The sequence below is a fragment of the Ornithorhynchus anatinus genome, chromosome 7 (assembly GCF_004115215.2).
Source record: "Ornithorhynchus anatinus isolate Pmale09 chromosome 7, mOrnAna1.pri.v4, whole genome shotgun sequence".
Lineage (NCBI taxonomy): Eukaryota > Metazoa > Chordata > Mammalia > Monotremata > Ornithorhynchidae > Ornithorhynchus > Ornithorhynchus anatinus.
In genome coordinates, this window is record NC_041734.1 from 35,004,575 (window position 1) to 35,018,567 (window position 13,993).

The 13,993-nt window shown below is 45.7% G+C and overlaps 1 protein-coding gene across 2 annotated transcripts in view; it reads right to left on the reverse strand.

The window, feature by feature from the left end:
* UBE2F (ubiquitin conjugating enzyme E2 F (putative)) overlaps window positions 1-13,993 on the reverse strand; it is a 177,632-nt gene that overhangs the window by 133,125 nt on the left and 30,514 nt on the right. For both annotated transcript variants that reach the window (XM_029068630.2, XM_029068631.2), the window contains one exon: window positions 3,282-3,311. In XM_029068630.2, coding sequence (XP_028924463.1) covers window positions 3,282-3,311 — 30 coding nt within the window. The remainder of the gene's footprint in view (window positions 1-3,281; window positions 3,312-13,993) is intronic.

The window sequence follows — 13,993 nt, forward strand, 5'->3', positions numbered from 1 at the left end:
GTCTACCAGCTCTGCTGTATTTTACTCTCCCAAGCACTAAGTACAGTGCTCTGCCCACAGTAAGCGCTCAATCAATCCTATGGACTGGGTGTAATTCGTCATTATGTACCTCTCACTGAGCCCTCTGTATAACTACGGAAAGCTCTGTGTTGGTCAGCATTGACTCAACATCCGCTTTGAATGGCTCGATAAGCTCAAGTGCAGAAATGTAGTAACAGCACCCAGCGGCCAGACAACCTATATCATTGCCATGACCATTACAACAATAGAATCTACCCTAACTTCCTCCTGGCATCCGTAATGGCAGGCATTCATGACGATCCACTTGCACTACCATAAATCCTCTCAGAGCCTCCCTGCCTCTCTCAAGAATTGGAATCTTGCTCTATAGCCCAAATCAGGGTAAATTACGAATGAATGAAATGAGATGTAAGGTGAAACATTTAGATGGTTAAAACTCCAACAAGCCCTTCACGTCTGCCACTTGTGTGGGAGTATGGGTCGAACTTGTCCAAGTTCCCTAAACATCAATTCTCAGGTATAAAAGATAAATATCAATTGTTTCTATCATTCAATCACAAAGGTGGGACTGGGGAAGTAAGGAAGTAATAACACAACATAATCTGTAGCCTCCTTGAGGCAAGGGATCGGGTCTACAGGTCTACCACCTGGACCTTTTTTTCTGGTCTCTGTGAAGTGCTTACTATGTTCCAGGCACTGTACTAAGCACGGGGGTCGGTACAGGCAAATCGGGTTGAACACAGTCACTGATCCACATGGGGCTCCTCACAGTCTTAACCCCCATGGTTTACAGAGGAGGTCACTGAGACACAGAGAAGTTGAGTGGCTCAATAAATGCCTTCGATGAGTTGACTGATCATGAGGTCACTTTTTTATAATATTTGAATTCGGGGACGCAGGACAGCTCCTCTAATGCTGGGCCTGCCTCTTCAGAGGACCCACTGGCCCAGAGTGACAGGTAGTCAGTCCTATTTATTGAGCGTTTACTGTATGCAGAGCACTGTACTACATGATTTGGAGAATACGACAGTGACCGGACATTCCTGCCCGTGACATGAAGGAGCAGTGTTGAGCATGCCCAGTTGGCAGCACGCCCCCCTCACCGAGAGCCCCAAGAGTTTATATTTGCCACCACTGCTGCTCCCGCTGCTACCCAGAGTTCAGGTCCCATGGATTCATGTGACACAGTCATCACGGGGTGCTGTGCCACATAGCCTGATCTTTCTCGGCATCCTTCCTTGGCAGCGCCATCTCTGGGTCACAAGGGTACAGAGAACAGGGGCGCAGCGCCTGAACACCAGCCTGGCATTGCTGCGCTCACTGTGGTCAGGAAACGTGTCTGCTTACTGTTGTATTGTACTCTCCCATGCGTTTAGTGCAGTGCACCGCACACAGTAGGCGCTCAATAAATACCATCGACTGACCGCACAAAGCCCGGAGCAGGCAGGGAGACTGGCTGGCAGGCGCTTCCAAAGCGAGCAGATGAGGGGCTCCGTGGCCCCCGATCCACAGCCCACGGAGGTGATACGGAGCCAAGTGCTCACGGACTTTTGCCTCAAGAGCTCCGGGGACAGCGCCTCCCGGGACACAGGAATATAGTTGGCTTCACGGCAAAACCACACCCGTCTTCTGACGGATGGTGAAGCACTGGGAGTTCTCACTGTCTGTAAGTAATTACCATAATAAATGGCATCGAGGGTAGAATATTTTATACAAAGAACTATTGTGTTCTTCCAAATTCAAAAAAACCGATCGGCTCAAGGGACCTGAAAAACTCAGACAAAAATTCAAGCGATTCACGAAGAAGCTTAACTATCCCCTTTTTAGTAACTTTCACACCTCCCTCCCCCATGTCACATGGGCCAAAGCTCACATCCCAGTGGAAGTGGATGCAAGTCTAGCAGATAAGTTACGAGTGGGAGAGAAAAACTGGTAAACATCTGTTCAGTCTGTGATGGGATCATTTTAACCATCTTCTGGGAACCACGGATGTGTGTTCATTAATCTAAAAATTTGTTACACTGAGAGTGGCTTGGCTTAGTTTAGGAACCATGGAAACGGTGATGCCTAAGAGACTGGGACTTTCAGGCCCCCCTCCACCTCCACACAGCTGGAAGAAAAGCTCATTAATTCCCTGCAGAGACCGGAGTCCCCAAGAGGAGCCTATCCAGCCTTTCAAAATGGTGGGGAAAATCACAGTACATTTGGTCTCTGCACAGGCAGTTAGTCAAAGACATGCTGTAAATAAACTCCTTGATAGAAATTTTTGAAGTTCCTCACCACAGCAGATTGTTTCTCTGTTTTAATAAACCTTGTCAGAATTTTGAGAGAGCTGTACTTTTTTAAAAGGTATTGTCTCCTCCCTTGACAAGTGCAATTGTGAGCTGTCTGAGGATAGGAGCGGATCTACATATGTTGATTGTATATCTCCTCTGGTGCCTAGAATAGCGTTTGGCATTAGATTGCTTTATTAATAATGATTTGATGAACTCACAAAAAACATTTATTTAAATAAAACTTGGCTACCCTGGTGTTTGTAAAAAAAACCAAAAGTAGACCCTAACCACAAAGACCAGCCCATCAAGGCAACATGGCCTAATGGAAAGAGCATAGGGCTGGGAGTCAGGGGACCAAGGTTCTAATTCCATTAGAGGTCGTATGACTTCGGGCAAGTCATGTAACTTCCCTTAGTTTCCTCATCTGTAAAATGGGGATCTAATCCACATTCTCCTGTAAGTTTGTTAGGGGCAGAGAACATGTCTGCTAATTCTGCTGTATTGTACTCGCCCAAGAATTTAGTACAGTCCTCTGCAAGTAGTAAGCGCTCAATAAATACCACTGATTGGTTTAGACTGTGAGCCCCACGAGGGACAGGGACTACGTCCAGTCTGATTAACTTTTTCTATTCCAGTGTTTAGCACACAGTAAGAGCTTAAACACTGCAAGTAGCATTATTATTAGGATTAGAATTTCTGGAAAACATTGATAATATTTCCTAACAATTAACTCTAAGAGCAATGACATTCACCCTAGACCGAGAGCCCCAAGTGGGACAGGGAATGTGACTGATCTGATTTGTGTGGTATCTACCTCAGTGCTTAGCACAGAGTAAGTACTTAAATTCCAAAATTATTATTAGACTATCAAGAGAAACGAAATGGAGGCTCCTTGTTGGTCAGGGTTATTAGATCCAAAATGAATCCTTATCAATCATCCACTTTATAATGTTTGAAAATTTGGGTTAGGGATTCAATACTTACAAGGCAAATTAGCTTCAAGCTCAGCAACTTCTGTAGAAAACAGAAAGAGATTATTGTTAGAACCAGTTAAGTATCGCTTACAGAAATGAAATATGCATCAGCTCATAGAAGGCTATTCCCAAACCAAATTCTGGCGATCTACCATGCAATCGTCTCAAACAAAAACATACCTTAGGATGTGGTAAGACGCACTGAGCCCTCAAACTTTTTAGTAAGTGTTTGTTATATGAGGATATACTAGCTTTAGTCTGAAATAAGGCAAGTATGACTGGATGACAGATATAAAAAGGCAAGCAAGAAAACCTTTATAATTCATTATTCTACAAAGTGGAAGAAAGCTGTAGGCGACATTGAGAACTACGTTCCCGGGAGATGAACTGGGAAAATCAAAAAAGTAAATTCTTCTTATTCGGGAGGCTGGTTCCTCCTGGACCTAAGCCTACTGTGGGCAGATCACTGGACAAAGCGCCCGGGAATGCACCCTAGCAGTACAAGACACCAACCCTGCCCTCGAGGAGCTTGAAGAGGATAGCGGTGGAGTCCTCTTCCAGAAGGGCAGAGAACATGCGTGAGGGAAAGGATCATCACGCCGATGGTTAGCACAGGGCTGCTCGCACCCTCGGGCCCCAAGGGTACACTACCTTGCCAAGTGCACAGAGAACTTTCTGCTATGTACGCACCCACCTACCTAGCACTGAGGCTGGTGGGCCAAAGGACCGGGACTTGGCAAGTGCTGCCCACTGTTTCCCGGGAGCCCTTCTAGACTGTAAGCTTGTTTTGGGCAGGGAACGTGCCTGCTAATTCTGTTGGATTGTGCTCTCCCCCGTGTTTAGTACAGGGCTCTGCACCTAGTAAGCGCTCAATAAATACCACTGATTGATTGGTTTGCTTCGTGGAAAGTCACAGATGGTTTCGCGGTCAAGTCTCCTGATTCCAAGAGCCTTGCTCTTCCTTTAGGACCAACTGAGAGGCTGACAGAGGAGACAGGACACAGAATAAATTGCCAACAGAGGGATAAAGAGAAGGGAAAGTTGGAGAAGGGAATAGTGTTTAGCTAGTTATACTAATGGAAAACAACATATACAAAACTCTAAGCTCATTATGGGCAGGGAATATGTATGCTAATTCTGTTGTATTGGACTCTCCCAAGAGCTTAATACAATGCTCTGCACATCACTCAATACCACCGACTGATTGATTTTTTTTAATCCTTATATAGTCATAATTATAACTAATAATGACAGTGTTTGTTAAGCTCTTATTATGTGTCAAGTGCTGTTCTAAATGCTGGAGCAGATACAAGTTAATCAGATATAGTCCCTGTCCCACATGGGGCTCACGGTCTACGCAGGAGGAAAAAGCTAGAGAATCCCCACTTTACAGCTGAGGAAACTGAGGTACAGAGAAGTGAAATGATTTGCCCAAAGTCACCCATCAGGCAAGGGGCAGAGCTGGAATTAGAACCCAAGTCCTCTGACTCTTGGGTCCGTGTTCTTCTCACTGGGCCACTCTGCTTCTCAAAGGCATTCTTTCACCACCCACCATATTGTGGGCGGGGAATATATTTGTTTATTGTTGTACTGGAGTCTCCCGAGCTCTTACTACATACAGTGCTCCACACACAGAGTAAGCTCTCAAATCCTGATCAAAGCCACCTGACCACACTGGGCTCGTTGGCCCCAGGGAAGCCCAAGCACCTGGTTCCTAATAAGAATCAATGCTCCCGTGCGCCTTCACCCTCGATACTGAAATTCTAAACTAGTACTTGAATGAAATGTAAAATAATTGTAATTAACTTGCCCTTAACTAACCAGAATAAAACGGGGCGGGATTTTATGGGCTTTTTTAAATTTACTTTAGCCAGTCTGCTTGGCATGTCAAATATCTGTTAAAAAAATTATAATTTGGGGAAAATTAATAGTTTTGTATGTAAAACAATTTTTTAAATCTCACCTCGAAGTATACAGTCATGATTACTGGCCAATTCTTTAATCAGAGTACTGTGACAAGGTAGGTCAGGTACTCTCAGTTTAGCTGTCAGGAAGCCTAGGCAATATACAACCCAGCCCCATAACAACAAGTATTTATTGAGAGCTTACTGTGTAAGAGCACCGTACTAAGTGTTTAGGAGAGTGTAATACATCACAGTTGGTAGACATGTTCCCTGCACAAGGAGCTTACAGACTAGATGTAAATAGCTTTATACACTATTATTTCCCCTAACCGAAATTAATTTTCACATCTATCTTCCACTGTAGGCTGTAAGCTCCTTGTGGGCAGGACTCACTTCTACCAACTTTGTTGGACTGTCACCTCCCAAGCACTTAGTACAGTGCTCTGCACAGAGTAAGTGCTCAAACATCCTTGACTGTTAGAGCCAAAAGGTATAGGATTTGGTAGTGAAACCATGTAATGTGTCTGACAGTTAAATGACAATTTTTTCAATGAACCTGAACACTGAATGCACATAAATGATTTTGCCTTCACAAAAATAGAGTGGGCTTGCTTTTGTGAGAAGGGAACTGAAAGCATCAACCTCTGAGATGAGCCAAGATGTCACATCTTCAGTATGATTTCAGCAGCTCTTGAATCTTGAGGCAAAAATTGAAACATCAGACCAGTTTCCCTTACAGAACTAACCATTAGGGCTTTCCTACCACCTGGCACATATGAGAATATGGACAATATACTTTTTTCACTACTGAAAATGTATGCATGATAACTTTATATCTTTGGGGACTAACTCCTTTCACTTCACTACATTCCTTTCTGGATCCAAGCCTGGATTTTAGCAAAAGACGTGAAAAGGACGTCAGAGACCAATCAGCCCAATCCCCTCCTAAGGAAGAGAGTCCTTTAGGCTTTGACAACCCTTTTTTGGGGAGAGGGGAGATTTTTCAAGGTGGGAATTCACAATAAGTGACAAACAACAGTACAGCAAAATAAAGTGACAGTTGTTACAGCTAAAATAAGATGGATAGAAGGTTGGAATTTTTACTTGATTGCAAAAAATGGAGGCCCTAAAGATTAAAAACAAAAACACATACACAATTTATGACCACTGAAGCAGGCAACGCATACTGAAAAATAGATTGGTGGGTTTAAAGGAAGGAGACCAACAGGTCCAGCGTGCAAAAGGTGTAGTGTAGTGAGTATATAAAAAGAAATGAAAAAAAACTTTTTAAATAGTTTGATGTAGAGTCTCATTTTACAGAACTTTGCACTTCTTTTTGTTTGTTTTTTAACAATGAATACTTCAGAGTGGATTCTGAAGCCCAAATGTGTGCTGGTCTTACTATTCTAGGTCAAAGAATATTTTTATTCTTTCAAGAGTGGGGACTGACATACGTAAGTCTATCACATTCATCATTCGGTGAGTTCCCTATAAGGAATAGCAAAAGTGTGCTGGACAATTGTCCAGAAGTGAATGGTTTCCCTTTCTCAAATCTTTTGCCATATTCCACTTCAGCTCTAAGCCTCCGAACACTCTGTAACCTCAAAGAAGACATTTTCAATCAGCATCTCAAAGGGACAGAGTCCTTTTCTAGTCCCCATCTGTGTGCTCTTTCCCCTTGCTTAGTACAGTGCTCTGTATAAAGTGCTTAATAAATGATTCCTAATACTAAAAAATTTCTGTAGCCTCATTGTCAAGGCCAAAACTTTGTTCAGGCATCATGCTGAAAATCTTTACAGTGGTTAACTTATCAAATGAAGCCACTCACAAAAGATCTCTAACAGGAGAAGATATCTACTTATTTATCTTCCCAGGAAGAAGTCGGCTCACTGCTGGGAAAAAAAAAGACTTTAGCAAAAGCCCAACAAGATAAGGCCACATTGGGCTATTGCAACTTATGCCACAAAACATTTTTGTGCGAGGGTCCAAGTAGACCTGCAGAAATGCATGGGTAGGCAGGACATAATAGGCTGTTGGCAAGGAACGTGTCTGCCAACTCTGCTGCATTGTATTCCCTTGAGAGCTCAGTACAGTGCTCTGCACATAGCAAGCACTCAATAAAACCATAGACGAGGAGCAAGTTTAGATTATAAGGAAAAAAGAAAAATTAGTGACAGTCTAAGTAAAGTTGGAGAAGTGTTGTTTTTTTTTTTAAATGGTATTAAAGCACTTACTACGTGCCAGGCACTATACTAAGCACAGGGGTGGATACAAGGTTATCAATTTGGACACAGTCCATGTCCCATGTGGGGCTCACAGTCTTAATCCCGATTTTACAGATGAGGGGATGGAGGCAAAGAGAAGTGAAGTGACTTACCCAAGGTCACACGGCAGGCAAGTGGCAGAGCCGGGATTAAAAGCTAGGTCCTTCTGACTCCCAGGCCCATACTCTAGCCATACTCTAGTTCAGATAACTTCCTGGACAATGGTTTCTGAGAGGCTTGTTAGAAGCTGGAGTTTGGGCTGGGGGAGATCCCTCCATAACCATGGGGGGAAGAGGGGAGGAGGACACACACCGTGGGGAGGGTGACCATTATCTGGCCCCCATCAGTATCTTTTATTGTTTAGAAGCTATCTTTTATGGTTTAGAACCCTGTCTGCCCTGGATGGACCAGTCTGACCCAGGAGGACATTTCTTATGAGTTTTACTATGGTGGGAAAAATAGTTAAGCACTTGGATGACCACATTTTCTCTCATAGTAGTAACAATCATAATGATGATAATAATAATAATAATAATGTTGGCATTTGTTAAGCACTTACTATGAGCAGAGCACTGTTCTAAGCACTGGGGTAGACACAGGGGAATCAGGTTGTCCCACGTGGGGCTCAAAGTCTTAATCCCCATTTTACAGATGAGGTAACTGAGGCACAGAGAAGTTAAGTGACTTGCCCACAGTCACACAGCTAAGTGGCAGAGCTGGGATTCAAACTCATGACCCCTGACTCCAAAGCCCGTGCTCTTTCCACTGAGCCATGCTGCTTCTCTGATGATATGATGATAACTGTGGTATTGGTTAAGCATTTACTGTCTGCCAGGCACTTTACTAAGAGCTGGGGTGGGTACAAGCAAATCAGGTCGGAAACTGTCCCTGTCCCACATGGGGTTCACTGTCTTAATCCCCATTTTATAGACGAGGTAACCGAAGGTCTGAGAAGAGAAGTTACTTGCCCAAGGTCACAGAACTGACAAGTGGTGGAGCCGGGATTAGAAAAGAAAGGGAAAGTACAACATCCTTCACTGCACTAGAACATAAATTGGCAATTTGTTCTTACTGTGGATGGTTTGAATTCTTTACAAGCAGAATTTTTTTTTCCTTCGGAGCTCAATGACGTCACAAACGTAAACTGTTGTTCCTTTGAAGTCTAGGTGCAGGTCCCTCTTAAACCTCGACAGATCTTTTTCTAATTGATCCAACGAGCCTTTCGGCTACTTCCCGGGAGTCCAAAGGACCATTAATCACACACTGGAGCAGGTTAAATCAAGTGTTCTGTTAGTACAAGGAAGCTTTGTTGATGTGCCCATGGAGAGTTAGGAGGGCAGGAATAAGCTTACCCTTGAGCTGTCCCTTGAGGTAGTTAGCAGAACAGGTGTACTGCAAATACAATATTAAGGACCCAGATCTAACTCCAGGGTGGCATGTCCCTGTGCTGAGGTCACACCAACACCTTCCAAGGAAGGACTTCCTGCTTTCCTCATCCTCTGGCAAAATTTTAGCCTCCTAAAATCTCACCTCCTCCAAGAGATCTTCGATAATAAGAATAATCATGGTATTTGTTAAGCACTTACTATGTGCCAGGCACTGTACTAAGCGCTGGGATGGATACAAGCAAATTGGGTTAGACACTGTCCCTTGTCCCACATGGAGCTCACAATCTCAATCTCCATTTTACAGATGAGGTAACTGAGCCACAGAGATGTTAAATGACTTGCCCAAGGTCACTCAGCATCCAAGTGGTGGAGTTGGGATTAGAACCCAGGACTTTCTGACTCCCAGGCCTGTGCTAAATCCATTAGGCCACACTGCTTCCTTTCCACCACCATCAAAAATGGCATTTACTGAGTGCTTACTACGTGCAGAGCACTGTACTAAGTGCTTGGGAGAATACAATATAACAAAGGTGGCAGACACATTCTCTGCCCACAGTCTAGGGGATTAAGTCCTGGCTAAACTCTCCCCTACCTGCCCTCCCCTCTGTGTCCACTCTGCACTGCGCAGTGTCACTGTTTATTGTTGTATTGTACTTTCCCTAGCACTTAGTATAATGCTCTGCACACAGTAAGCTCTCATTAAGTACAATTGAATGAATGACCCCTTTAAGCACTTTGATATTAACTTCAGCCCCATATCACTTTGGTAAATATCTTTGTAATCTCCTATTTTCCCTATCTGTAATTTTACTGTCCATCTTCCTGGCTCACCATGAACTCCTGTGGGCAGGGACAGTGCCTACCAATTAATATTTTGCTCTTTTCCGATTGCTTAAGAACAGTGCTCTGCACACAATAAATGCTTAATAAATATGACTGTCTAGATGGGCAAGCTCGTTATGGGCAGGGGACATAGCTAATTCTCTTGTACTCTCCCAAGCCCTTAGTACAGTGCTCTGCATATAGTAAGTGCTCAATAAATACCACTGATCGACTGAACGATTGGGTACTTGACTGGTCTGAGTTTGAAGGAGGGAAAAAGGCCCTTATGGGCGGCCTCTGGATTGGTCCTGCCTATTACTCTCCAAAGCTAAAAAAGTAGGGAGCATGTATGGATGCATGTATGTCCCCATCCACACTTAATTCTAAGGCTTGCCTCCTGTTGTAGACTGTAAGCTCCTTAATAATGATGGTATTTGTTAAACGTTTACTACGTGCCAAACGCTGTTCTAAGTGTTAAGGTAGTTTTATCAGGTTGGACGCAGTCCCTGTCCCGCATTGGGCTCACAGTCTTAATTCCCATTTTACAGATGAGGGGACAGAGGCACAGAGAAGTGAAGTGACTTGCCCAAGGTCGCACAGCAGAGAAGTGGTGGGGCCAGAATTAGAACCCAGGTCCTTCTGCTCTATCCAATATGCCACAGTACTTTCTCTTGTGGACAGGGACTGTGCCTACCAACTCTGTCATACTGTACTTTCCCAAGTGCTGGGTACAGTGCTCTGCATAGAGAAAGCTCTCAATACCACTGATTGATTAACTGATTGAATGGTTGAGGTCCATATCTACCATGGGGAAGACGGAACAATGGATCCCGGTGGACATGGGTCAGCGCGGAGGTGCTTCTTATCCTTTGTCCCCCCCCATCTTCCAAAGAGCCAAAATTCTAGGCTTGAACAGGTCGATCAATATACTGGAGATACTTTTTCCCTGTCATTGATCTAAAAAGGAAATGCTAGAGCTACCATGTAGTTGTTAAACACCTGGATTTAATTGCTATCATCAACTGAGAGATCATCCTAATGAAGCTGCACACTCTCCGAAATTTACCATTAACTCAGGAAGCAATTATCCTGTCATCTCAAAAATCACACTGTCTGGGAAATGTGTCCAAACAAGTTGAATGTTTACAGGCCTGAGTAGCTGCTGTTTTTCACTCCATTTACAGTCTTGTTGCACGGAAAACTCACGTGGACACATGTCCATGTCAACAGCTGGCCTATCCATAGCTCTGTCCTGCTGGGAAAAGCTCCTGATGTACCTTCTCAGCCTACAGAAACTTGGGGTCACTTGGGTTCCCCAGATGCTCTGCACACAGTAAGCACTCAATAAATACAAGTGAATGAAGATGGGGATCATGTGGTATCGCTGTCAGGTGACACTGTTCTACCAAGCAGTTAGTACAGTGCTCTGCATATAGTAGGCTCTCAATAAATACCAGACTAATCGATTGGTGGGGCTCTGGGGGGTTCCCTAACAATCCCAGTAGGGGTGCCTTCCTCTCCTCTACTCCCCCAGAGATTGTAGTTTGGGGTTCTCTTTGAGCACTGCTCCCATTTCCATCTCAATTCCAAAAACAGGTAAAAGGGCTCCTTGCCTTTCCTCTCCACCAACTCTCTTCTAGATCCTCTGCAATCTGGTTGTGGACCCCTCTCCAGTCCATACTTAACTCTGCTGCTGGATCACTTTTCTACAAAAACGTTCAGGACACATCACCCCCACCCCCCAAAAACTCCAGTGGATGCCCATCCACCTCCGCATCAAACAAAAACTCCTCACCATTGGCTTTAAAGCACTTGACCTTAAAGCATTCGACCACCTTGCTCTTTGCTATCTCACCTTGCTTCTCTCCTTCTACAACGCAGACCACATACTTTGCTCCTCTAGTGCTAACTTTCTCACTGTGCCTCCATCTCACCTGCCTCGCCACCAAAACTCACCCACGTGCTACCTCTGGCCTGGAAATGCCCTTCCTCCTCAAATCCAACAGAAAATTACTCTCCCCCAACCCCCTGCTTCAAAGCCTTATTGAAGGCACATCTCCTCTAAGAGGACTGCCCAGACTAAACCCCACTTTTCCTCATCTACTCCCTTCTGCACCTCCCTGACTTGCTCCCTTTGCTCTTCCCCTTCCAGCCCCACAGCATTTATGTACATAGCTGTAATTTTATTTTACTTATTTGCACTGCTGTCTCCCCATCTCAAGATTGTAAGGTCACTGTGGGCAGGGAATGTGACTGTTTATTGTTGTAATGTACACTCTCCCGAGTGCTTAGTAAAGTGTTCTGGACACAGAAAACGCTCAATAAATATGATCCATTGAATGAATGTCCCCTCGGCTCCACCCAATCTGCTCCTTCCATGGTCACTCACGACCTCGGGAAGGACAACAATCCAGGGCTCTATGCTCGATTCTGGTGGTCCTCAACTTCTCAGGGGCTTCTGACACCACGGATCCCTCCCCTTTCCCGGGAACGCTCCCAGACCTTCCCTTTGTTGACTCGGGGCTAACCTGGTTCTCCTCCTACCTCTCTGACCATCCTCCTATCAACTCTGTGATATACTGTATTCTCTCTTCAGCACTGAAGCAGCGCAGCTCAGTGGAAAGAGCCTGGGCTTCGGAGTCAGGGGTCATGGGTTCGACTCCCGGCTCTGCCACTTGTCAGCTGTGTGACTGTGGGCAAGTCACTTCACTTCTCCGTGCCTCAGTTACCTCATCTGTAAAATGGGGATTAACTGTGAGCCTCATGTGGGACAACCTGATTACCCTGTATCTACCCCAGCGCTTAGAACAGTGCTCTGCACAAAGTAAGCGCTTAACAAATACCATTCAGTACAGTGCTCTGCCCACAATAATCCCTCCATAAATACCAGCGATGGATTTTTCATCCTGGCTCCTCTCCTCAGCCTCTCATCCTCGTTCAGCAGAGTCTGTTCCGAGTCCTCTACTCCTCTCACTCTTCCCCCTTTCCCAGCTCTATGGACACCTCCACAATCCTCCCTGTCCCAGAAGTCCACATGCTTAACAGCTCCAAACCATCTTTCCACCGTCACTGTCAGTCTCCCACCAAACCCTTCAAACTCACCCTGTGTGGCTTCTCCCGCAACCACTCCTTCCGCTGCCCACAAAAAGCCATCCCCCGAGCTCGGCTCCTAGCACTGCTCGACTAACAGTGACTATGATAGTAATCGTGGTTTTTATGAGGCGCCGTACTAAGTGCCGGGGTAGATCCGAGATCACCAGATTCCATGTGGGGCTTACACTCTAAGTAGGAGGGACCAAGGGCTTTGAATCCCCACTGTGCAGATGAGGGAACTGAGGGGCACAGAGAAGTGAAGCGACCTGCCGAAGGTCCTCAGCTGACAAGTGAGAGGGCTGGGTTTAGAACTCAGGTCCTCTGACTCTAGGCTACAAGACTCGCCATCACCTTGCCCCCTCCTACCTCTCCTCTTTTCTTTCTACTGCCCACCCCACAGGCTCCGCTCCTCCGCCGCCCACCTCCTCACCGTCCCTCGTTCTTGCCTATCCCGCCGTCGACCCCTGGGCCACGTCCTCCCGTGGTCCCAGAATGCCCTCCCTCCTCAGCTCTGCCAACTAATTCTCTTCCCCTCTTCAAAGCCCTACTTAGAGCTCACCTCCTCCAAGAGGCCTTCCCAGTCTGAGCTTCCTTTTAATAATAATAATAATAATGCTGGTATTTGTTAAGCGCTTACTATGTGCAGAGCACTGTTCTAAGCGCTGGGGTAGACACAGGGGAATCAGGTTGTCCCACATGGGGTTCACAGTCTTAATCCCCATTTTACAGATGAGGTAACTGAGGCCCAGAGAAGTCAAGTGACCTGCCCACAGTCACACAGCTGACAAGTGGCAGAGCCGGGATTCGAACTCATGACCTCTGACTCCAAAGCCCGTGCTCTTTCCACTGAGCCACGCTGCTTCTCTACTATTTTCTAGCTCGGGGGGTGGGAGAGGCAAATCCCGTCAGAGTCCTCAAGGAGAGGGCTATTCAGTGATCGAGCTAGTATTTTCTGTTTCTCTGGCATCATTTTTTTCCCCCTATATACTTACCACTGGCCCTTATTCTTTGCCTCTGACTCCCTTTAGTAACAAAGCCCCTTTCCTCTGCTCCTCCCCTAAGTGATCCACCGAGAGCTCACCACCTCCAAGAGGCCTTCCCAGACTGCGCTTCCCCTTGTCCCTCTGCTCCCGCCCCCCCCCCCCCCCCCCCCCCCCCCCGCCATGGACTAGTGGCAAGAGCACAGGCTTGGGAATCTGAGGACGTGGGTTCTAATATGTACCCCGCCACTTAGTCTGCTGTGTGACCTTG